Source organism: Rhipicephalus sanguineus, chromosome 2 (assembly GCF_013339695.2).
Source record: "Rhipicephalus sanguineus isolate Rsan-2018 chromosome 2, BIME_Rsan_1.4, whole genome shotgun sequence".
Taxonomy (NCBI): Eukaryota; Metazoa; Arthropoda; class Arachnida; order Ixodida; family Ixodidae; genus Rhipicephalus; species Rhipicephalus sanguineus.
In genome coordinates, this window is record NC_051177.1 from 22,786,923 (window position 1) to 22,813,513 (window position 26,591).

General features: G+C 44.3%; 1 protein-coding gene across 1 annotated transcript in view; it reads right to left on the bottom strand.

The window, feature by feature from the left end:
• Positions 1-26,220, bottom strand: part of LOC119382521 (ganglioside GM2 activator) — a 55,373-nt gene extending 29,153 nt beyond the window's left edge. The window contains exon 1 of the mRNA XM_037650238.2: positions 25,841-26,220. Coding sequence (XP_037506166.1) covers positions 25,841-26,107 — 267 coding nt within the window. The 5' untranslated portion in view covers positions 26,108-26,220. The remainder of the gene's footprint in view (positions 1-25,840) is intronic.
• Positions 26,221-26,591: the final 371 nt, after the last annotated feature.

The window sequence follows — 26,591 nt, forward strand, 5'->3', positions numbered from 1 at the left end:
AAGCTGCCTTTCTTTCTTTTAAATCAACGTTTCTCTCTTTCCGCTAAGCCGCATATTGGTTTTTTTTAAAATAGAGAGGGATCGATTGGCTATTCGACGTGTAATGAGACGTCATAGACATGAACACGACTTTCAATGCGTTTGACGCATATCAATCTATGGTATGCACTTCTTTGAAACGGCGGCACAGTATACTAAACCGTAGAACGACACACGAAAATCAGCGCCGACCTTCAACCGAAGTTTATTCGCATGTGCAATTCACGTTTTCGTAATACACTGCGGCACCGCTTGAAACAAATGAATCCTCACCAACTGAATATCGGCTTAATTATGCTAGTGATCGTCAAGAAAAGCGTCACCGATGACCTCTTGCGCTCACAGATGGCAATCGGTCCCTGTTTGCACTGCTCAGCGTATATGTGTAAGCGAATACTATTCGAGTATCGTGTGTCTCTCGACAGCCTTGAGGAAAGAAAAGAGGCTGACCTTCTGGTCAGGAGTGGCGCAAGCTGGCAGCTGGTAACAGTTCATTCTCTAGCGGGCATGCTTAGCATTCATTCCTGTTTTTCTACCGTAGCACGTTTTTTATTCTACTAAAGTCTGCCGTCAGACTTGTCGTTAATCCGAAACTGTGGACAGCCACGGGGACTAAAGAAGAGATAGTAGAAAAAAAAAAGGAGAGAAATAAGAGCGAGACGCGGTGGCTTCGCATTAGGAAACAAAAGGACACAATGCGTGCATGGTACGGCCGTGTGGGTTGGCGCACACAAAGGGGGCCAGCAGATGCAAAAAAGCGCGCCAAGAATGGAGCCATTCTTGGTGGAGTCGCATTTCTCGAGTAATTTATTCTTTGTGCTTCTTTGTTTTTTTTTTGTTCTCTCGTCCTTGTGTGTTTTGCACCCTGGTGATCCGAGCTGCCCTTTTGTTCTTTCTTGCTGGCGCAGTCCCGCCAAACTCAAGGCCGTTTCCTCGTTGAATACGCTTAGATACCAGGACGGCTTCTGAAGGCTCGTGTTTGTGCACTATGCTGGCAACAAACGGCATTACTTACTTGCAGGAACAAACTTCGCTTTGCTTTAAACCTTTCTTCCTTCTTTTAATGTTGCGCAAAGCGAACGCTCTTTTAAATGGTGGTATCTACGCTTAAATAGCCACCGTGCTCGCCTGTGGCACTAGCACTGTCGAGCGAACAGGCGGCACGAACGTGACGTGGCATTTTACGTCAAAAGCGCAGTGGTAATTACGGTGGAGTCGGGCTTTACGGCGAACTTCAACGCCAAGATTCAGGAATAGAAAAAAAAAGGCGCGTTACGAAATTCCGGGATAGCGAAAACATGCTCTATAGATTCGTGCACGCGCCTATGTGAAACCTACGTAATGTGCAATAAAGTGGTTCCCTAATCCGAAAATACCACGAAAGCAAGGGTAACGAATAATAAGGTACTGCAGCGGAGCAAATCCCGTCGCGCTCGTTTTCTAGTCATTTATGTTTATTTGGCTCTTAATTCGAGATAAAAGTTGTTCGTGGCCCCAACGTGACGTGTTTACAGCATAAACCCGTGCTTTTGATTTGTGACAAAAATTTGCTTACACGAACAGCGGCACTTCGTTATCGGCTGCAATTTCATCGTGCACGCCAAACACGATGCATGCTAACCTTACTTGCTGTAGATTCAAAAAGATTATCTCTATTTACGCAACGGCGGCGCCACGCAAAGCGTCTGGTGACGTTCTAACGAATTGTCCCAACAATGCCATGCCAGCCCATATGCAAATGACTCGTGTGTGACGTCATTGCTAATGGCATTTGCAAACGCAACCGCGTCTTCGTCGAAAATAGCTTCGAAGAAGTGCCTTTGTTTTCTTACGGACGCGGCACGCATTGAGAACCAAAGCGTGTTATGCACGTGACGCAAGTTAACGGAATTGTCGCTTGACGCAGTATGAAACAACATAATTGCTGCAGTACGGGTATGAGACAGGCCTGCGTGCGCTCACCTGATGCCCTTTTTCGTTCGCTTTAGTTGTCTCACGGCAAGTGCCTCGAGAAATAAACATCACCGGAATATCTTTTGATTGAAGGAATGCTGCTGTGCTTACTAAGCCGGATCTAACGCAAGTTACTCTTCACCTCGATTTTTTAAATCGAAATTGAACATGCACATTATAATAATGACGTTTATCTTCTCTAGCGCTTTGTGACTGAGACATTTAAAAGGCGTTTTCTAATTGTAAACACAGCTCTCCTGCCCACTTTTTTATTTGACATCTCTGACAAGGCTCTAATGTAAACAAATAAATAAAATAAATGTTACCTTCTGTGAGGATCTGTGATAGCAAGCTATATGGAACTTCTCGGGAACGTGTCTGTCATGCGTGCCTCTAGTTTATTGAAGGTACTATTTACACACCCACACACACACACACACAATATATATATATATATATATATATATATATATATATATATATATATATATATATATATATATATATATATATATAGGCAGGCATGGTGGCGACTTTGCCGTAGCGTTGCAAACAGTGAATATCCTCCGTGAGAACAGTAACAACGGAAGTTTTTATTTCGACAGTTTCGGCCAGAGGCTGGCCTTCATCAGGAATCCGTTGTTACTGTTCTATATATATAGACATTGCCGACGAGAGAAAAAGCGAGGGATAATAGCTACGCTTCAAACGGCTTTATAATGCGCGAACGGCGGTCGTGACTCCGACTGCAACCGTCTGTCCTGCATTTCATCTAATGGTATAACACCGCACACAGGCTTCCGAATGGAAAACCATGAAGCGTACGTTGTGGCAAGGACACGAGCGATAGCGTTACGTGACGAAGATGGCGAATAGCGTGTGCTTATGTGCATGGGCTTTCACAAAGCTGACCAAAGAAACGAGCGGCTTCGTGCTCTCGGCACGAAGCCGCTCGTCCGCTACGTTTGCATACGTGCGGCCAGTGCTGCGTGAGCCGCGTTTTGTGCAGGCCTGTAATGTTTTGTCTCATTCACGGGATATTGTGAGGAAATTTGGCGTGACACATCGTGGGCGTCTAAACCGTCAAAGCCGGAAGCTATATTTTGTTCGTTATAACGTTAACTTCTCTTTTTAATGCGTCGCTTTTGTGCGACGCCGGAGCTAGGTGTACCCCGTCTGTTCGCTACGTCCGTTGGCGCTTCCTTTTGTCAAGAGGCTTGTTTATGCTGTCAGCAGGTGCGACGCAGTCACTAAACTTGCGTTTGGGTTTCCGCTTTTTGTGTCTACGCTATTCGACTCCTAAGCTCGCTACTTTGTTAAAACACGCCGCTCTCGCACTGCTTTGTCGGTATTATATCGTGTCAGCCCTGCTACAAAAAACCTCATGTTGAAAGTATATATACAACTGCCTGTTTCGTGCCTCGTGTTTTCTATAAAGTATGCCGCCGACTTTTTTACAGCAAAAGCTGTTATGAGATCACAACATGAGCCGATTTTGGTGGCGTAGCTGTCCGCCGACGGTGTCCGTAACCACTATCGCGCACAATGAGAAAAAAAATAAAATAAAGAGTGATCGAGCGGGATTTGAACGCGGGCTCTCTGCGTGGCACTCGGGTGTTCTACCACAGAGCCACGCAGGTGCTTAAAGCTCCGTCGTCAAAAAAACCCTATACAGGCGTTATGTCGGGCAACGAATCAGATGTAATTGACGTGGTAGAAGAGTAAAGATGACAACCAGGCGTCACACAATGCGAACTTGTGTAACGAGCGCGTGGCTTAAAGCTTCCCACCCATTACAAAGGGCTTAGCCATAATTCCTCTTCATCAGCCACAGCATCAACAAAGTGCGCATAATACCTTACATATGTGCAAGCGGGTACCTCGCTTCTCCGCAGAATGTAATAATGGCTTATAGTAGGTAATTCCCCAGTTCGTAAAGTTATGGTTATTTATGGTGTAGTGGGCAGCCTTGCAACTCTACTTGTATTAGTCGCCCCAAGCGTGTTTACAACGGCCTTTCAGAAGGGTGCTCCTCCAGCTTTCGCTGTGACTGCACTGCGCGTTGCGCGCAGGCCTGGCGCTTTTTATTGCGATAGCAATTATATGGACCCTCTCGGTGGATTTTTGTCGTCGCTGTCGCCGTCATGTCTCGGATATGTATATGTATGTATGTATATATAAAAAGGCACAATTAAAAATAAAGCAGAAGACAAAACTATTCTGAAGTACCCGACCGGGGATTCGAACCAGCGAACCCTCGCTACTCAGCGCGCTGCGTTAGACAACTCAACCAAGCGCCATGCATGCGCCGGTGAAATAACGGCGAGCTATTTATATACACCATTTACCGCTGATGATAAGCAAATCTCTGAGGAGCTTGAGCATGCTTTCTATCACACAACGCTCCTACATTTTCTTTCAATTTGAAGGCTGCCCTTGATACACGCACGACAAAGTGGCCCTTTTCTGTACCCCCTCGTGATGTGGAACGAAAAAAAGTAACACCGGGCACACCTTGCGTCAGACGCCCACGTGTGGACAGGAGACGCAGATGGGTCACGCCACGCGCCGCAGTTTAAAGGAAAAAGAAATGCCTAAGAGCGTCTGATTCTCCATTGTCGACACTTGCAACGCGTTGCTCAAGCACAAAGGCGTAACAACTGTGACAGTTGTTAGTTCACGCTTGCCCTGTGCATGCCTGTGCGTTCTTTTCAGGAGGTCCTTTTTTTGTGCTTCAGGGGCGCGCTGCAAGTATCGCGCTGCTTGTCGCTCTTCGTGTGACATTCCAATTTCTTGCTATCGCATTCATTGCTTCGCCCTTGCGACGAAACTGTGACTTTTTTCTTCTTGTTCTTCTTTTTTTTTTTTGTAATGACCAAGTGTCAACAGAAACCGGAGAAGAAGTCTCTATATAGCGATCGCATGTATTACATGCTTTGTACAAAAAGATAAGGGTTGGTGTAGGGCTCTTTAATGTGAGATAATTTAGAGTTAGCTAAAAGTTCACGAGAACTGAAATCTGGGCGAGTTTGTAAGATTGCATACTTGAGCAGGTAGCGCAAAAAAACGAAGACATGCACAAGCGAGGAACAGAGACGCGAGACGAGCGCCAACTTCAAACTAGTAGTATAGTTTGAGATCAGCGCTTGTCTCGTGTCTCTGTTCCCCACATAGGTCTTCGTTTCTTGCGCTACCTGCTCAAGTAAGCTGAAAGCTTGTATGCGCACATGTTTTTTGTTTTCTTCTTTGTCGCTCGATCCTTCCCTGAAGCTCTCTCATTTTACATATTAGGTCATGGTTTTCTAAACAAGAAAAAAAATTAACGTATCAAGAAGTGGGAATCAACATCTCAGTTCTGATTGTTTAGCGCAACTCAGAGTAAACGGAAACAAATTTAGGGGTAGAAGGGAGGAAAAGACGAGAGCGTGAGTGCTAACTTCCAACTCTGCGCCAATGCGCCAACCTGAAACAGCGATTGATCATCGAGAGCAAGTACTACGTCAGATGGGATCACGTGCGAGCCAGACATAAAATTTGCAAGCTGTTTTACGCTACAAGCTTCACTTTTTGTCCTTTCCTTTCTTTTTTTAGTCAATCAATCTAACGAAGCACGCATGGCTTTATCGGAAGTATCAGTCTTATAATTAGTTTCATAATGAGCAAGCAGGGGCCATTGATGCCGCGCAGCTATAGAAAGCGTGCGTACTCATCAGGCGATCGAAGTGCTTGGCTGACTGATCTTGACTGAACCGCGGTTGCCGGCCTCTGATTGGACCTGCCAACTCGGTGACGACTTAATCGATCGCGCGTGCTCGCGTTTCATCCGTGATCGGTGAAAGTTTGAGTCACCAAAAGCTCATCCTGAAGTGCTGGCTAATTGATACGCGACAATTCAGGGCTAAGTATAATGTACACGCTTTCCTTTACGCCGTCTTCAGTTCGTGTCATATCGGCTAAAATTCGACTCAGACACTTACATCAGAGTCAACATTAGCTTCAGCGGCGAGACTCGTAGCTAGGGGTGTGCGAATAGGGAATTTTGGAACCGAATCGAATACGAATCGAATAGTGATGACACCGATTCGAATGCGAATACTAATCGAACACTCTTCGAATAGCTTTCGAATAGTAAGACAACCGTTTTTAAAACAGCCTTAGAACTCCACAACATTTTATTTGAAACAAACGTCACAAATTTTCTAAAAATAATACCACAATTATGAAGACTGAGGTAAGCTCGTATACAGCAGCGACCAGCGCCTTCGAAATGTTTTGTAACTGTAGGTTAAAGTACAGCGGTGACTACAGTAATGGGGTTGACACTTTGTCCCCACCTTTAAGTGAAATTGAAACGTACAATCTAAACAATTTTGAACCGAAGACCAAGCATGCAGCTAAAGATGTAATGAAAGACATGCACCTGTCATCACAACATGGACCTAGGCAGCAAAAGCATGTAAAGATGAGTGTTGAACGCTATATCTACAAGAACAACTTACGCAAACACAACACTTGCGTCTTTTGTTATTCATGAAGCTGAATTCATGATGATTAATGCGATGCAGCTGCTGCATAGTAAAAACTGAGTAAGAGTGGAGTTTTACGCAAGAACGCCTTCATCCAGCAATCATTACAGCGCCTGTAGGGTCGTAAAAAGTTTCGGCTGCATGCATATTGGTAATTTAGGGATTAAAGGAAGAAAAATGCCCTTTGGTTGTTACAAGGTTTCGATGCTTTAGGGTTATCCCGTCGGTGCTGATTATTCGAAAACTATTAGAAAAATATACGGTATTTCGAATATGCACTATTCGATTCGAGTACCGAATTCGAATAACATGCCATTCGATTCGGTATACGAAATTTTCGAATATTCGTACACCCCGACTCGTAGCGACGTGACGCTGTTGCCTCGAATAAATTGGCGTGTCAGTCATTACGCAAAATGAGGCGTTTCAATACGTGAGCAGTGATACAGTAGTGCGTTGAAGGTCAGCGCATTAATGACCTGTCTCACGGCATCACATCTTTTTCGTTATTTTAGCATCTGCTACAATAAATAGTAAACGAAGGACTCGGTATATGAAGCATCGCCTTTCTTAATCAATGTTGACGTTCGATTACATAATCGCACTGACGTTTCATACGTTACCTATTGACAAATACACTTGAAATGTTCGTTTCCTTTCGTAGTATATAGTGTTTCATTGCACAGTGCTTATACAGTCATCTTTGGAGAGTGGGCTTGGGTTTCATTCGTTGAAACTCCTCACCAATAGCTCTGCTTACCAAGAAGTCGTCGTGCGAACGCGTGCCATTTTTATTGCTTTTTTTATTCATTCTCTGCCTTCGAAAATTGATATCCGGAGGAGTAGGCGGCGTTGCTTGAACGCCTCAGGGATCTCATTCGTCAGACTCGAGTTCCTCCAGACTCGACTCTTGCGGGGGCGTCCGAACAAAACCACCGCTCGCTCGCCCACGGCTATACCCGCGCTATATTCCGTTGCTATCTAAATACTTGATGCTCCCGCCGTGCAACACTCGTATTTCGCGAAAGCTTAGCCAGATTTCAGCGAGAACCCGGTTGCGCAAGAACTACCGGGAAATTATGTTAATTATCCAACGTCCACGCAAGCCAGGTTCAACGTCTTTCGTGTTGTTTCTATAGCTTCGCAACCACTAATGAATAATTTCCCCTTCAATTATGCCTCAATTTACGGAATAAGCCAGGAACAGATTGTCAGGAGCACAACGTGCGTTGTAAAAACAAATAGGCTTCGAGTAGTCCATTTAATATTTCAGTCCCTGTGAGGTCTGAGAGATTCGGTGTAAAAACTTTTTAATTGAAAGCTATAAACTTCACATTCATGTAATTACTGCACTCCTTAAGTATTCGAATGGGTGGCGGCACGCTTTTGGCTTGCTACAGAAGAACTAAAGAGATGAATGCTATGCGACAATGGTCTTGAGTTAATACATGGTTTAGTTACAACGCCAGCAAATAGAATAGTTAGCTCAATGAAGAGTAGATGTCAGGACAATGGTGGTTGTCTTGGCACAAGACGTTCGCAGCTGAATCAGAACGATGTTGGATTAGCTTAAAAAAACTACAGAGAGTTTAGAACATTTTTACGGGAAGCGAAGGGAAAATTGTTGTTCGTTGATGGTAAGTTCGTCATCATCATAATTTTCAGCCTATTTTATGTACACTGCAGGACGAAGGCATCTCTCGATGATCTCCAGTTCAACTCATCCTGTGCGAGCTGGTTCCATCTTATACCTCCCGATTTCTTAACTGCTCTGTCAGTCGTCTACGTCTCCCATCCCTTGGTATCCATTCCGTCGCTCTATGTGACCATCGGTTGTCTGTCCTTCGAATTACGTGGCCTGCCCATGCAGATCCACATTTTTTTTTGTCAGCTAGAATGGTGACAGAGAGCTAAGAACACTCTCACGAGAAGTGAAGGAAAAATTAGCTGTTGATGGACGGTGAGTTAATAAGACGTTAATGGTCAAGAGATTGACAATCGATGAATAATTCACATGAAGACTGTTTAGAAGTTGACAGGAAGCTGAGATATGTTTTGATAAAGGTTGTTTTCAGCGCGGTTGAACCTGGCTGCCGATGTTTGTGCTGCTGATTCTTCCTTGTTTGCTTTTTCGGACCCCCTTTACAAAAATACCTTCGAGCGATGTAGGGGTCACTAATAAATAAATAAATAGAAATAAATAATAGTAGTGTTATCGTACCTCCGTCCGGATGTTCGTGAAACGGCATCACGAAGTCACTCTTACGCAAAAAACGCTTCGCAAGCAATGGTTCAGCGGGAGATACACAAAGCGACCATAGAAATGAAGTTTCTTACAAAAGGAAGACTTTGAAGACAGGGCCCAGATATATTTTTTTTCTGCCACTGCATATCAACATTCGTGTTGCGTATTAGAAAGCGAAGGAAGAAAATATGCTTGCACTCGTGAAAGAAGTTATATCGCTGTAAATATTACTCCATGTTGCACGTATAATCGCTCAGTTTTTTCTACATATAGCATCAATCGGCAACTCCAGAGCGCGTCCTTGCAGTCCCGCTTTGTGGGGTGCTGCATTTGTTTTTATCGATGTGGATTATGAGATGTGTTGGTAATTCACGGGCAGTCCTCTCCGCAGAACATACGTAACTATCGTCCCTAAAATTTTGGGAGGCAGCCCAGTAAAGAAAAGCGAAGAACGATGAAAGCTGTTTGAAAGAAAGCGAGAGAGTTTCAAGGACCATGAAGGAGCTGTGAAATGCAGGAAATGCGTGCCAAGGACTCTCACAAAGCAGGGCAAGGCTATCGAAGCAAGAGAAGTGGGTTAAAGAAAAAGCGAAGTGAGCAATGAGAGTTGACTGGGTTGCCAAAGGCGACACCAGCCTACTAACACATGACTGAAACGTTACGGTACATAAGTGCTAAGAGAGAGAGAGAGAGAAAGGGCATCGACGTTAATTACGTTGCTCCTTATTTGTAAATCTACTCTTAAAAAAGGGTGAAGAATAAAGAAAATAAAGAAGTGTCAAAATAATGCTTTCTTTTTTCATATATATATATATATATATATAATGTGCACTCAAAAATAGCAGCACGATTTATTTGTTCATGTGATGTACAGTCCGTTTGCCTTCTCTTGGAGACCAGTCGGATTCCAAGAGAAGGCAAGCGCGTGAGGGGGAGGCAGAAAGTTAGGCGGGCAGATCTGATTAGTAAGCTTGTCGGGATACCGTGGCCTCCGCACGCACAGGGCCGGGTTGATTGGCGAAACATGGGAGAAGCCTTTGCCACGCAGTGGGCGCAGTCAGGCTGATATGTGATGTATGAGGGAGGGGGGGGCGGTCAAATTCTGCTAGCCCGTTCTATAAAAACGATTTAGCATTGCCTGCTGTCATGTTGCCTAGTTGTGACACAGAAAGATCGGCTTATATCGAGTGACCTAAGCTGGACTGATGGTTGGATTGAAACGCAATCCCTTGGGTACAACAACCTGACCCACTAGGCCATGGACTTTCTAGCAAGTGACAGCTGTTGGCGAAAAATACTGTTGGAAGCACAGAGAGATACCAGAAAGTGCACGACGCTAATCGTATTAAAATGTGCGTCAGATAAACGCGTGCAGCCATTTGTGATGCAGGCGTACCGTATCAACGAGCTAGCGCAACTATTTTCCATTATCCGAGGGATGTACTAGAACTCTGAAATGTTAGGGTACGATTTGTTCTTCGTGTGCCAACGCTGGTTTCTCTATTCATGGATGATATTGTGCATGCTCTGACGCATCAGTTAACTGCGAGACGTTCTGCACATTTTAAGATTAGTGGGCGCTATAAGATTTTACGGTACTTTCGAACCAAGCACAGAGACGGTTAAACTGAATTTTTAAAAACGCATCTAAAGTGTACTGGGGGTCCTGTTTACTACGCCTTCATCAATGACAGTAAATCAAATATTAGAGAAACAGTTTGCCCCAGTGAAAGTTTATTTAAATGTGAAAGCAGAGGTCTGTGTTCCAGTCGAAATTTTTAAAGTTCTTCCTTAATCTCAATATAATTCGTTCGAGCTATATAAGACCAAGTGCAACCTACACTGTGAAGCCCTGACAATCATAATCAATTTACTGGCCCGTTTACACGTTAGCTTCGTCAGGTTATCTGGCTCAGCTCTGTGCGCGTCGTTTTTTTTTTCGCTTTAGGATCACATTTCTCCTACAACATCAACAGAGTTGCTGACCTTTGCCCGTTTGTCCTTTCAATGCGGTGCAGGGCGTAGCAAGAAATTTATTTCGGGAAGGGGGGTTCAACCATTCTTTACGTAGGCTCGGCGCATGTGCACACATACAAGCACACGCACACACACAAAATCAAATGCAAAATTGAAAAAAAAAACATTCTTTGAGAGGGGTACCCCTGGCTACGCCAGTGATGCGGTGCACGTTGTTTGAGTGGTCGCCTCACAGAACAAACTTATTCCCTTAACTTGCGCCTTTGTTGGTGAGTCGTTGAAACAAAGTCCCCCCCCCCCCCCCCCCAATTTCGCTTAAAAGCAAGCTGGTGTTGCAATAACAAACTCTATAAGAGTTATACTCACATGTAAGTAGAGAGAAAACTGACGTTGCTATATCTACGAAGAAGCCAACCATTCTTGCCGTCTTCGGCATACGTATTCGCTCGTGCTGAGGTTTGATATATATATTGTGATGGCAACGCACTCCGGCAAGGAAATGTAAGGCGCGGCAAATGAGTACGACTTCGTTCGTCGGAAATTGAATCTCGTCCGCTATAGCCAAGATGTCGGCACGTGTGCTAGCGTATATAGGTTGATGAGGCGACCCTTTTAGCCTCGGGCATGTGAAGTTCTTTCGCGAACCGCTCGCGAACAAATTTGATGAAGTCGCGTCTAAGAGTGGCTCGCCTCGCTAGAATAAAAAAAAAAATGATAAAACAGTAATTGGCGCGTGCAGTTATCTCAGTTCTAGTGTAATACTTTCTGAGCTTTCAGCTTATACTGTGAAATGCTGCATAAATCTGCCCTATTGCTAGAGCAGCCCCGCATACGAAATTGGCATGCCTTCGTATCCTTTTTTAGCATTTTCTTCTAAATCATTTCTGGGCGTCTTGTTTCGCAAGCGTACTTCAATTTCTTTCATTAGGCTGAGCAGGTTGTGACATTTGGATTGTCGAAAGCTCGCCCTCCCGCTTTTTTTTTCTCAAATAAGTCTTATAAAAGTACACACGTGATTCGATATATGCGGACTGTATCTAGGCACGTCGTCATGTTGCGTTCATCCTCAGGGCGGGGAGTGAGAGCGATTTGCGACCTTTTCATGTGTGCGGGGCCTGTTTCTGCGTTGCTAGCAGATACTGACATGGTGAAATGGGCCGGGGATGAGTCGTACAAAATGAATCAAATTTCGCGTGTGCCTCATATCGGGTTGTACAGTGACTTATTACAAAATGGATACGCTCTTCGTAGTTGTTACAGATGTGTGTTCATTACGTTTTTTTTATCGATGTTTCATGAAACGTTCGTGAATCTGTCCACGTTCGTAAAACAATGACGCACGAGGAAAAGGTCTCGGATGAAGTCCTGTCATGGTGTAAGAGTGCTAATGATTAGTTTTCGGCTCCCGGGGCGTCTAGAAAGGGTGAGAGCGGGTTTAATAAGAGAAGGCAGGTTTGTTACCCTGAACATAGGAAAACGCATCTGAAAAGATGGGATGTCTGATGACGTAAGTACGCTCCGTCGTAATGTTAGTATCCAGTTATAGTTTAGCGGGCTTAACGGAATAGCGGGCTTAGCGGAATAGCGGGATCGAAACGCGCATGCGCAGTACGGTAAACGACCCGTAGCGTTTACTGTACGCTCGCTATTAGAGGGTTTTAGTATGTCCGGTATTCCGGTAATACTTACTGTCGAAGCTTAAGGACGTGAACCTAAAGCAAATAAAAGCATCAGTACGGAGATAACGAGCGACAGAGCTCGCGACGGCCACTTGATAGATTCGAGGTGGACGGCAATCGCTTTCGGCGGCGCGGCTATGTTTACCGGGCGTGCGCAATGCGCAGTTCACACACGGTATTCCGGTATTCAGAGTTAGCGTTACCGTCTTTGCGTGGTTAACGTAGTGTACGTAAAACATGGCGGCGGTTTTGGACGCCCGCTTCGAACTGAATTTAGCGTTGATGTGGACGGATTCCCTTCTTTCGCAGCAAACGACTGCGTAGAATGGCTTCGCTTGCCTTCAGGTAGCTTCGACGCCCGAGTATTACGGATAACTTAGCGTAGTTTTTGAAATCGCTTCCCATTTCTAACGACCCTCCGGCCCAACTAGGAGATCGGTGTAAACAAATTTGCAACATAAACATTTTCGCTTTTGGTGCGTGGTTCATATTTATTTACTTTTATTGTTACTAAAAAAGTAATATTGCTGCGTGCGGGGATACAGGCAAGCATTCTTACTTTTTTTTTCTGTTCACTTTTTTTTAAACGCATTCACCCTCCGCTAGATGATGCCACCGTCCCAGCTTGGGCACGTAAACGCTATCCCGCTAAACTAAAACGCGCTGTCCCCAACTAACGTTTGCGGCACGGTAACGCTATTCCCTTAACCTCCGCTATCACTGCTAACGCTAAACTATAACTGCCTATTGTCATTTACAAAGTTACAATAGTTCGCAGAGACCGCATAGTAAAATAACTGACTCTCTCGAAAATATAATCTCCTACTGTGAAAGACAAAGAACAATGTACTTGCACATATATATATGACGAGAGGATGAAGAAAATAACAACAGCCTAAAAAGGTTACTCGTGATCTAGTGCTTTATACTCGAGATTCAAGAGAGTTGAACTTTCGGCGTTTCGTGACGTTAACGAAGCTCCATAAGTGGAGCTTGAACGGAAATAATTTTTCATATTCCTCTTCGAAACGAGAATACCGGGAATGAAGAGAATAGAAATGAACGTCTCGTAAAAAATAGTTATTATTAATCCCAGGAGAAGAAACGCTAGAACAGGACCCCGTTTCCTTGCATTTGCAAAATAATTATATCATGCACTCTCATTTAGCCAGCCGTTAATTCAGAATTGCAGTTTACTTGAATGGACGGAGGTACCAAATTTTGCTTGGGCAGTCTTGTGAAAGAAAAAAAAAAGAAAATGGGCCGTGGGGTTTAGAGTGCAGTGCCAGTCATAAAGGGGAGGGGGGGGTAGTGAGGGGGGAGGTGACGCATAAACCACTGTCTCCCCCAAAACTGACCCAACGTTCCCACGCGTCGCAGGCACTTTTTAATGGTGAAATCTAGCGTCCCTCTTCGCGAGAAACACGTTAAAAGTAGAAAGGAAAATGCGGCAAGGCAAAAGAGGAAGAAGAAAAAAAAATAAACGAAGCGACGTTTGCCGCAGGAGGGCACTGCGAGCGTGGCTCTCTGAGAATTCGGTCACGACTGCGCTGACATTTGACGCACACCTCGCGTCTGCCGAGACTATTTACTTTTTTTTTCCCCTTCCACACATCCCGTCAAACGTAATACAAAGCGAGAAAAAAAAGGTGAAAAATATACCAACGTTTGAGGATCGTGCGAGTGTAACATAGACTCCATTTTTAAGTCAACCTCGTTCTATATTTTGTTTCCTTCGCGCATGGCTGCGGCCCGGGAGAAGTCGAGGCATTTCAGGTGTGGATAGAAAAGGATGCCTCGCGCATGCAGCCCTTCGTCTCACCCAAAAACGTGCAGCGTTACGAAAGCCACGAGCAGAGACCCCGCCGTGGTAGCCCAGCGGATTCGGTATTGCGCTGCTGACCCGAGAAGGTCAAAACTAATACGGAGTCCCTTACTGAGACGTGCTTCATGATAAGATCGTGGTTTTGGCATGTAGCGCACCGAAATTTACTGTCTTTAAAAGCCACGCAATGTGGTCGAGTAGCCACCGCCAATACTTTGATATCACGCCTCAAAAAGGCTTACGAGTAACCGTTCACACTCGCACACTCGCCAATAGAATGTGTCAACCTCATACTACGCATCCTAATTTCGCCTGTTTACTATACTTTCTCGAACGCAGATGGAACGGGTCACATTATAGACATATTGAGCGCTTAAGACCACTCTGCTATAGGTCTGCCGCAGTTACCACTTCGGTAGCATTGCACATATTTACTGAGACAGCGTCCAAGTTCTTGTGTTTGTAAGCGAGAGCTGTTTGTGTTTCTTGCTTTTGCGTCTGTTTTGTTTCAAGTCCGGGTGCGCGCGTGCGCGTCGGCTATGCGCAAACAAATTTTTCCGCGCGCGAATCACTGACACGCTTTGCTCAATCCTTTGACCCTTCCTCCTCTCCCATCTCACGCACCATCGCTCTGAATGCTGTGCATGCCTTTCGGAGCCTCTCAGTGATGCGTGTACGCCAGCTGACGCCTCTTAAAGCTCGTTTGAGGCACATCGTGTGCAGATGCGGTGGCGCGTGATACGTATTACGCATGCGCAACAAAAATTGAGCGCACCTCGAAATTCACCCGAGTGTATTCCTTTTTATTACGTGCGCGTATTTCGCAACTGCCGCATCAGAGTCCGGCGAACCGCTGTGCATCGGATATCCCGTTTTCGTGTTTTTCGCTTGCATGCTCATGAAATCTCCAGAAAGTGGATTAGCGGGTATTCCGCGCGGCTATAAGTGAGAGGCCTGTTTGTTTCCGGAAAGCGTTTAAAAACGATGTTGAAGAGCTTTCTTCGTTGCTCTCGTTGTAGTAACCATTGTTTCTTTATTTAAAAATGAAATTTCATTCGGGGGATTTAGCGTAACAAAACCGCAATATGATTATGGGACGAACACGTGGTTTCTGTCTGTGAGTTCTTATACGTTTATTCGTGGTGTTTCCTGCGCAGCTCCCACTATAGCGTGGCTCGTAAACTTATCGAAGTTTTCGAGAAACTCTAAAATTTAGCTTATTTATTAGTGCGTTATTTGACAAAGCAGAATCACGTAGACGCGCTGTGCACTGTTAAATTCATCCCACGTTGACCAGCCAACGTAACGTCGCAAAAAGTTGGCAGGCGGAAAATCACAATAAATGAATATCGCAGGAACGTCACTAGGGTATTCCGCATCAGAACTTACCGTAATATATTGTTGGACCACTAGATAAAAACCTTGGCAATAAACCTACTTTCTCCACACATGCTCAGGAGAAAATATTATCTTCTGCGACTCGATAGATCGAATTTTTTTTTTTCGAGAAAGCCGTGCACTGAAGAATTACTATGTAAAATTACTAAGTGTCGACCGTCCTGTCATTTCGCAATTTTGTGCAGTGTTGAATGAGAATGCCGAAGTTAGAACACCGCGAGAACCATATGTACAACTACGCAAACATGTCAAAGGCTAACAGCGCGGAAACGACATGAACTAAAAGGAGAGTAACTAACACAACGGACGATGCGCTGACTTGCAACTAAAGTTTATTGCATGAAATAAACGGAAGAACACGAGAGGTTAGCGAACATAAAAAAAAACATAAGATCAACAAAAATAGCAAGAAACATTAAAATATGATATGTAATGAAAGCCTACATTACTTGTGCTTGTCATGCGCACGCGACAAATATAGAATTTCTGTTTCCGTCAAAGCAATGGACGGCATGGTTACGTAGTGTGCGCTTATTCTAACAACCTCATCTGCCTCAACTATTTCCCGCATTAACTGGGATCCACTTCGCCCCACCACTCGGCACTTATCGAAAACGGGTTTGCAATTTGCAATGCCAGCCGTGCTGCAGAAACAAACAACGCGCAGCAGCGGGAAAACAAAATACATGGCCCTGTTTATCGCTCATCAGAAACTTCAGAAGTGATTTCTGATCCACCACACACGCGCTACGGATTGACTATAAAAAAGCCTCACGTCGTTCATGGAAGCGTGCTTACAGCGGTAATTATGACAGAGCTACCCTTACAAGCAGAGAGAGTCGCAAGATACAGCACCTCACCCCAAGCGACTAAATGGGACATATGTCTCCCCGGAGACCAGGCCGCAGCAGGTGGCCTTCTATACGTTGCCGTAACTCGTTCTAATGAGACCACTATCTTCGCAGGAAAGCGTTCCGCTGCGCTGGTCGCAAGTTCGGAAATATCGTGGTTACTTAGGCGCGTCGCTTTTCCGCCGGCAGTTATTCGGGTAATGAATTGTGGAGGAAGCTAATGAAGGGGGGCATTCGATCTGTCTGTACAGCCGAAACATGTCTCGCGATGGAAGACCAGCAGGCTACGACAATGTCGTCGCCTATCACTCCATGCGGGCGATTCTGAAGACAATCCCTTCCTTGGCAACTTGCACCCGCAGTCTGTAACGCACTGCGATGTCTGATTTCTAAGGGAAGGTATAGACACATCCCCAAAGCAATGCAGTATAGCCTCTCACTAAGTCACATCACTTCAACCACCGTATTATTTATTGCACGCTACCAGAACACATTAGCAGTAGGCTGTTGGCTTGTGTTAGCTAGATTATGGCTGATCTCGGCTAGGCTGGCTAGTATTATGTCTAGTGCTCCCTATTCGCACTCACAACATTAACATTGTCTGAATTTAGCCTTAGCCCATGCATTGACTGAATTATCAGCGGATTTTTTTTTTTTTTTTAGCTTGTTACGGTGCTGCGTGCAGACCATGCCTACGAGAAAGCTAAGTTCTTGACAGATATCAGGGGGAAACTATTTTCGTTCACGAGACATTGCTCTCCTGTAAAGAATCAATTAATCAATTAATCAATCAGTTTATCTTCTAAGCATCTCGATTATATGGCCTGATATATCCGCCAGTGCTAATATTTGACCGCAAACATTTAAACGTGATATGGTATAATTCCAAAAGATCTTCTTGGACAAGTTGGTGCTTAGATTTACTGTACATACTTGTTTCTGGGGCACGAGAGACAAATAGGAGCAGCAAAAAGCAGAGAGATTAACCATACGCACGCCCACTTATCTGTGCCTGTGCAAGCAGTATACTAAAATCAATACTAGCTGTACAATGATAGCGGCGAGCACGGACGTCGGACGTCGGTCATTGATAATCTGATCGTCGGCGGAATTGGTCTTCGTTTATACAAGAGTGATCGAACATTACAGTGTTATAGCTGGGGCTCGCGTTAGCGTCAGAATAAACTCGACTACCTGCGTCGTGTACGCAATCTTATCAGGACAGTCTAAAACCATCGCGAAGCTTCCTAAACATTGTGGCGCGGCCTGCGGCGAACTGTGGTAATAGATTTTTCGTGGGTGAAGCCCGATCACATAAAAATAAAGGAATAAAAGCACTTTGCACTACTTACAAGTGTCTTTCTCACTTTGTTTCATTTTTTTTGTATAGTCAAGCGATTTCACCCACAAATGTATAACACCCCTCAAGTAATGTTTACGATCCCTTTGGGAGAAAAAAAAATTCGGCAGATCCCACGCACTGTGGGAATCGATGTAACGCGAAGCAGCCAGCAAAGAGGTGCATACATCGCCTTGTTTGTCTTTGAGCCAAATGAAATCATTCATGCCATGGCATCTAGTCCACCATATATCGCATGTTTGCCATGCACGCATGCATGCACAATCTAGTGTACACCATGCCAATGAAACGCATATTCTGGAATATAAATGCATGACCTGTCGTTTATGTTCATCACGCACTCGTGTCATGCCATACCAATTTTGGTATATATCACGTTAACAAAACGGCCGGAAGCGCACCATGACAGTGACATGTAAATCATACCGTACATGATATGCATAAAATGATTCGCATGTTAAGACCTCTCATTTATGTTCGTCACACAGTCACATCGCGCAATACCAATTTTGGTGTATATCAAAAGAGCGAAATGGCCGCGAGTGCACCATGAGTAGAGCATGTAAATCATGCCATACATGACATGAATATTATGGTTTTTCATGTTACCACCTGTCACTAATGTTCATCATACAATCACATCGCGCAATACCAGTTTTGGTGTATATCAAGCTATCGAAACGGCCGCGAATGCACCGCGAGCGTGGCATGTAAGTCATGACATACATGGCATGCATGTGATAGTTTTCATGTTACCACCTGTTATTCATGTTCTTCATACAGTCACATCGCTCAATACCAATTTTGGTGCATATCAATCTAGCGAAACGGCCACGAGTGCGCCATGAGCATGGCATGTAAATCATGTCGTACATTTCATGCATGTCATGATTATCATGTTACCGCCTTTCATTTACGTTCGTCGTACAGTGGCGTCGCGCAATACCAATTTTGGTGTATACCAAGCTAGCGAAGCGGCCGCGAATGCATCATGAGCGTGGCAATTAAATCATGACATACATGACATGCATGTCATGGTTTTCATCTTACCAACTGTCATTCATGTTATCCATACAGTCACATCGCGCAATACCAATTTTGGTGTATATCAATCTACTGAAACTGCCGCTAGCGCATCATGAGCGTGGCATGTAAATCAGGTCGTACATGACTTGCATGTCACGATTTTCATGTTACCACGTCTCACTTACGTTCGTCATGCAGTCGTGTCACGTAACACCAATTTTGGTGTATATCACGCAAGCGAAACGGACGCGAATGCACCATGAGCGTGGCATGTAAATCATGACATACATGTCATGGATGTCATGGTTTTCGTGCTACCACCTGTTATTCATGTTCTTCATAAAGTCACATCGCACAATACCAATTTTGGTGTATATCAATCTAGCGAAACGGCCGCGAGTGCGCCATGAGCGTGGCATGTAAATCATGTCACACATGACATGCTTATCATGATTTTCATGTTACCACGTGTCAGTTATGTTCGTCATACAGAAATGTCTCGTCATACCAGTTTTCGTATGCATCCCTTCATTTAAACGGCCGCGAGCGCCCCGAGACCATGTTATGTAAATCATGCTGCACATGACATGCGCGTCATGATTTGCATGTTAGGACCTTTCATTATGTTCGTCATGAACTCTTGTCACGCCGTACCAATTTTGGTATATATGAAGTTAACGGAATGGCCGCAAGAGCCCAAAGGCCGTGGAATGTAAATCATGCTGTTCATGGCATGCGTGTCATGATTTTCATGATATGACCTGTCATTTGTGTTCGTGATAAGGCCATGTTATGACACACCAATGTTGGTATACATCCGATTAACGGAACGGCCAGGGAGCCCAAAGGCCGTGGAATGTAAATCATGTTGTTCATGACATGCGTGTCATGATTTTCATGATATGACCTGTCATTTATGTTCGTAATAAGGCCATGTTATGACACACCAATTTTGGTATACATCCGATTAACGAAACAGCCAGGAGAGCACAAAGTCGTAGGCGGCTAGATAGATAGATAGATAGATAGATAGATAGATAGATAGATAGATAGATAGATAGATAGATAGATAGATAGATAGATGATAGATAGATAGATAGATAGATATAGATAGATAGATAGATAGATAGATAGATAGATAGATAGATAGATAGATAGATAGATAGATAGATAGATAGATAGATAGATAGATAGATAGATAGATAGATAGATAGATAGATAGATAGATAGATAGATACGCTCAAAGTCGCAGTAGTTCGCTAAGAAATGCTTCGCATTTAAAAACCTCACAGGGTCCCTCTCGCATTCGCTTAAATCCGGTGTTGCTATGTTATCGTCATCATCATCATCTTCTTCTTCATAATCGGAGCTTGAAAAGTCACGTGAGTACCTGCCCACTTTGTTGATGGTGTGTCTGATTGGGATGGCAATGAACGACACGAGTATGGGACAGAGTTGCCTTTTGTGCATACGATAGTTTTAAGTATTTAACAGAGAAGGACAGCGAGCTGTCGACCTGTCAGTGTCTCGGCAAATTGTTCTTGAGAAGCATGGTAAATGCTTTATTTACTTTTTATAAAAAACTTTTACGGTGTCTTTAAATCCATATTTCTGATATTATTATACTACTTTGTAACAGTATGTCAGTTTTTCCACTCTAAGGCGAAATGCTAGAGGTCCGTGCACTGTGCGACGTCAGAGCATGTTAAAGAACCCCAGGTGATCGAAATTAGCCACGCTGCTCCACTAGGGGCGTCTTTCACAGCCTGAGTCGTTTTAGGACCTTGAACCCCATAAGCCAGAAAAAAAAAAAATGGCGAAGCTTGCACTAAGCCGCGCAAGGCTTCAAAAAGCGAAACTCGACGATTCTGAAGACTAATCCGATTGCTTCTAGGTCGTTGCTAGGCTTTAGCTAGGTCATGCTATGTTGTTTCTACCTTGATTCTCGGCGCAGAAAGGTTCGAGTTAAACCACAGACAGTCACAGACACGACACGGATGTCCAAAAATGCAGAGACAGGACGTCGCTCTGGAATAAAGCGTTCGCACCTCTCATAGATCCACGGGCACGTCGTCGTTGGCGTAGGCCTTCCATCGCTTCGGGGTCTTCCATCTCTTCTGGGACTTCGAAGTTTTTCTTGGCCACATTGTCTTTGCAGTACATTATGTCTACGCACGCAAAGAAAAAAAAAGAAGAAAAAGCTCGGTGCGCTTTAGACCACGGTCGCATTACAATGCGCGTCCAACTCAGCATTTTCCGTTTCTCTCCCCCCCCCCCCCGCTTTCTTTTTTTCTCTTGTGTGAATGTGAAATCATTCTGGTGAAGGCGCAGCACAATCCAGGCATTGTTTCACGTGTTGTAAGGCACAAAAGCTCCGAAAAAAAAGAGAGAAAATAATAGGAGCAAGACAAATTACGCGTCCCTGAGACGCCTCAAGCTCGAATATCGCGGGTATAGTCTCTTGCAATGAGAGCAAACGCCGTTTTTTTCCTCATTCTGTATTCGACTCATGGCAACTGAACCTGCAGTTACAGACTGTGTGACAATGTTATCTCGTAAAAAATAATAAAAAAAAATAAAACGTTTGACGAAAGATTAGAGGCGGAAGGAGGTTATGCGCAAAAATTAACACGGTTACATGGACGAGCGCCGAGTCCTGTTAAGTTTGTTTAGAGTTAAGACCCCGTCGCAACGGCAGCGCTTTCTAGAAAGAGTGTGTGTCCAAACAAAGGCTAGGTATCTCTGTTCCACAAGGCTAACACCTCTCGCAGCACTGAGGAAAAGGAAATGACCCTCTTTTAAGATTGTTTTTTCCTCGTGAGTAAGCGGCTCCTTCTTAAGAGCTAGCACCGTTCATCACCGCGCGTATACCAGCACTAAAATATCAGATACTAATTTGGCCTTACCATAAACTCTACGTCGAGATCGTTGTGAACGTGTCTCAGTCCTTCTTTATCAATAGCCAAGTAATGTGTCCATGCGGATCGGTTTAGCCATTCGATGGAATTTCGGCCCGTCCGAGTTTTACCGACCGCCGGCTGAGACCACGCGGCCGCGAGTTTATAGTTCATGTTATCGTTTCTTACAGATATAAAAACAAGCGCGTAATTTTCCTTTCAGGCAGAAAAAAAAAGCAAGCCACAAGGATCGGGCTTATGAAAATAAATGAACTTGAAGTGCATTGGAGAATACTGAGTGAATTCGTGAAAATAAGCGGTTTTCCATTTTATAACGAGCTCAAATAAGGCGTACTACTCCTTGAGACAAAATGAAAGCATTAAGAAACCACAATGTTTCATCATTTTTTTAAATGCCCTTAGATTAAAGCGCGCTTTAGTTGAAATAACACTCGGGGTTCGGGGGAAATGTGCGTATTCACCATTCCATAACTGAATCGGAGACGTCGAACTTCTCCCTCTTCGACTAGGGCAAATCCCCGGATGTATCCTGTCCATACGGTCGAGCCGAAGAACATGCAAAATTCCGCGTCAGAAAAGTCCGCCGGCCATGCGTTTACACAATTACAACGAGTCTGCTTCGTTTTAAGGTTTCAATTTGCAAGTGAAGTATTAAAAAAAAGGTCACCGCCTCCCCCCCTCCTCCCCTCCTCCCCCCCTCCCCCATTCACTTCTTCTTCCGTTAAACCCACGTTTAAAGGGCTACTTGATCGTCTTACATTTCAACCTAAACCATCTTTTTAACAAGTCTGAAAACTAGCTGCATATGTTATCAGCGGTGTTAATTACATCATACGTAATTTATGTATTCGAATCAAATATGTTTGCGCTGTTCGTCTCGCTCCAACACATCTGGATCTGAGGTTTACCATGCATTTGACGGATATGAGTTTGTCTGGGAAGAAGGCTGAGCGTGAAAAAAAAATAAATAAAAATCCTCCAGCGCTCAATAATATTTTCATAACCAACGCACACAAGCTTAGCTAAAGCTAACCAATAAACCTACCCAGAATCTACGCTGAAACTACCGATACTGTTATAGCATAATCCCCTTATCATTGTATCCACCACAAACAAGAATCCAATGTTAAGATAGTCGTAATTCTGTACTTTCTACTAAAAAGTAAGGACAAGCGTACTTGATTTCACATTGCTGTTCTGTACTGTTGTCCTTCACAGTGACCACGGAAAGCAAGCGTCGCAAAAAAAAAAGAAACAAGAAAAAAAAACAATCGCTACGTAATGTCTAAAATTGAGTATCTTTGTGGCATTCGGAAAGTCCTAACGCGACAATTTGTTTTATCTCTTCCTCTTTAAAGCGGCTAAACAAAGACAAATGTTGCATGTATTCGCCAGTGAGATTTCTTTCAAGCGTACGCAGTCATGCGCTGTCCCCGCTATCGAACTTTGAACATGCACGACCACTCATGTTTATTCAGAACATAGCCTTCCACTATTTTCCCTTCTGTGACTTAAGGAGAATCCTCAGACACGATTGACACATGAGCAATCGTTATTTGCGTAAGAAAATATTTAGAGTGGCTGGTCAGAAGTACGTCATCCCGTTACGCAAGGACGAACAGCTTGAGGGAGAAGGTGGAGATTGCACGAATGACTTGAACCGTTGAGAAAACTTCGAGCATCACATGTGTAGTCTATTTATCTCATAGTGCGCTTTCTTCAAGAAGAGGGCACTTCTTTCAACTTTATAGAATTAATACATCGCCTCTTGTAACTTTCGTAAAGTCATCGTTAAGCTTATTGATTCAGCTTCGGCGAAAATATGTTTGCACGGCTGGCGCAGCCTAGCTTTAGTCGTTTTTGCGCCATAAAACATGAGTTCATTAACTTGTATGTCTGCAGTGTAGAATTAGCTAAAGACGTGCGGTGTACAACTGCATTCGTTGTTATCTGTTTACTCGACAGGAAGGCTTGTCAATCAGTAAGGTAAACACGCTCTGTGCTAGAGAAATGAACTTGACCAGGAACATTAATGTCCTTAGAGGTCCCGAGATGCAGACGGAGCGAGACCAGTTTACAGGCTACGCACAGTTACGTATTTACGCACGTAGCTATTGGCGAAGAGGGCCTCTCGCGCAACACACACACACACACACACACACACACACACACACACACACACACACACACACACACACACACACATATATATATATATATATATATATATAATATATATATATATATATATATATATATATATATATATATATATATATATATATATATATATATATATATATATATATATATATATATACACACACGGGAAGGCCTAGCTACGGTCGATGATTAAAAAGTACAGGGCGACCGCGTCCTCTTATACTGTAGAGAGACTAGAGAAGCAGTGTAAAGGGAAAGGGATACCTAAAAACACAAGATAACAAAATGTCGGCAACACCAGTAGCCAAAGTCAACGGCAGGACCTATTTTGTTTGACGAACGTACGGTGCGGGGTTACAAAGCCATATTTCGACAACGAACATCGCCTGCGACCCAAATGTACATCTTAAAGGCCCAGCATTGTAGCTTTACAAAGAACCCTTCCGGAGGAGAGTACATGGGTGCTCTTTTGCGACCGAAGTCTCCGTTTATCGTGTTGTGTGAAGGTGAAAAAAAAAAAGGAAAAGCAAAGAAATCGGCGGAGGTTAGGGGGCCGAGGGCTTTCAACGCGCCTTGAAGTGTCGGCGTAGGCGGAAGATCTTAATGAGCAGATAACGTTATGCCGCCGTTAATATTCATTACATGGCGTGCTTTTTTGAGGAGTCACAAAAACACAAAAGGAGGCAAAGAGAGAGAGAGAGACAAAAAGAGCGAAATGGAGGGGTTCTCAAGGAAGGAAAAAAAACAGAACGAGTAGAAAGTTGTTAGCGTAACGACAGTTTAGGTACGGAAGAATCACTGTACGCTCTACGGGACCACTTATCTGCGCGTGCCGGCTGCGCTCCATGCGGAGAATGCAAACAGGCTTTGTCACAGAGATTGCGACGCATAAACCTTGACAATAGCACCAAAAATCGACATCAGTGAAACAACATTCGTCTCGCAGTGGGCGTTAAGAAGGCGGGCAATAATGAGAAAGTGTCGTTGTAGCCTTTTAATTATCGTAATGACGAGAGAGCGCCAGGATTTTCATTTATGCCGTTTTTAATTGTGTTTTCGTGCCCTCTGTAAATACGTACTTCTTCCCGTTTGTATCTGAATATTTTATTACGTAGCAGTTTCGGAGAAGTTCATTTACACTAAGAATAAAGCTAACGCAAATATAATCAGCGCGTGTAACTCACAACATATACATCCAGATGACACTTGTACAAACTGGCACATTACAATGGACTGCTGATAAGTTCGTGTTTATAGAGGAAAGGCTTGATGAACGGGCTTTTCTTTCATAAGGAGTCAACTGAGTGTCCCGAATGGGCAAGTTTATGTATTTTGAAGGGAATCCAATAGCGCTTAAGACAGTACGCAGCGTGGGCAACTGACACAACGTATTGAGGTACACCTATTAAATGCAGTGAGATTCGTGTTCTTGGCGTGTTTGAATTACACCGATACGTCAATAGCTTTCTTTCTTTCTTTTTCTTTTCTTTTCCTTGTTATTTTTTGAGGTCCTGTCATCACTCCAGTTGTATTTATGAATCTTGCCTCGCTGTTTCTTCTTCAGTTGAAAAAATAATTATAAATCCCACACAGAGGCGATTAAAACAGTAACCACGTTTTAATTAGCCTATGGTTCTGACTTTGTTATGTTTAGTAGAAATATCCAAGCACTTGTGTGTTATAGATCCGTTTTATGAAGAATCAACCGGAGCCACTTTGTATGTATGTGGCGTCTGTACTTAACTGTCATTGAAGATTGACGACGCGATGGAGATGCTTCGGAGGCTTTGTCGCATAAGTACGCCGGAAGTATGGTCGCACGGCGAAAGGAAATCGACCCTACGGCCTACCGAAGGACCGACTGAGGATGATGTCGTCACCTGTGTGTCGTTCGCCGGTTGCTCCTCTTCATCTTCGGCGTCGTCTTCGCCTTCGCCGTAGTCCGGGTCCAACTGCTGCGTCGTAGGAGGGGGCGGTGCTTCGACCAGGGACTCGTTGGAGGCCGACTTGAGCTCCTCCGTGGAGGCGCCGCCGGGGTTCGGCGTCGACGACGGCACGGCTGGCGTCGCGCGTACGTCGTCCGCCGCGCACCGCTGAACGGAGCAGCAGAGGACGGCGGCTACGACGAACGCGATGACCGAGAACATGGCAAGTGGCACTCTGCGTACACGTTCTTCGCAGCCGCCGTGGAAACTCGACCAGTCCGGTGAGGAGGGGTGTCCACAAACGGGCGAGCGAGATATACCTCGCTGCTGGCGCTGTCTGTGTGCGTACGCTATAACGGCTCGGGAGAGAGGAGGAGGCGGGCGGGGGAGGGATAGCCGAGAAAGAGCGTTCCGCGTTCGGTGAGAATATTTCGGAGAGAACGAAGGGACGAAGAAAAAAACTCGTTTCCTGCAAGCGCGCTTTTTCTTCTTTTTATTTCTTCGTTCTTATTATTCTTTCTGTTTACTCGCCTATAGGCTGCCCTTTTTTTTTTGCTTTCTTCTTTTAGCCTGTCGTTTCACGCACGAATTTCACTAAAACGGTGCAGCGCGGTGGAAGCTGCACCTGGCGAAATATAATCGAGCTAGCGGAGTCACTAACAGGTAGCACAAAGATAGTTCACATGAGACTTGCGCGCGTATGCTG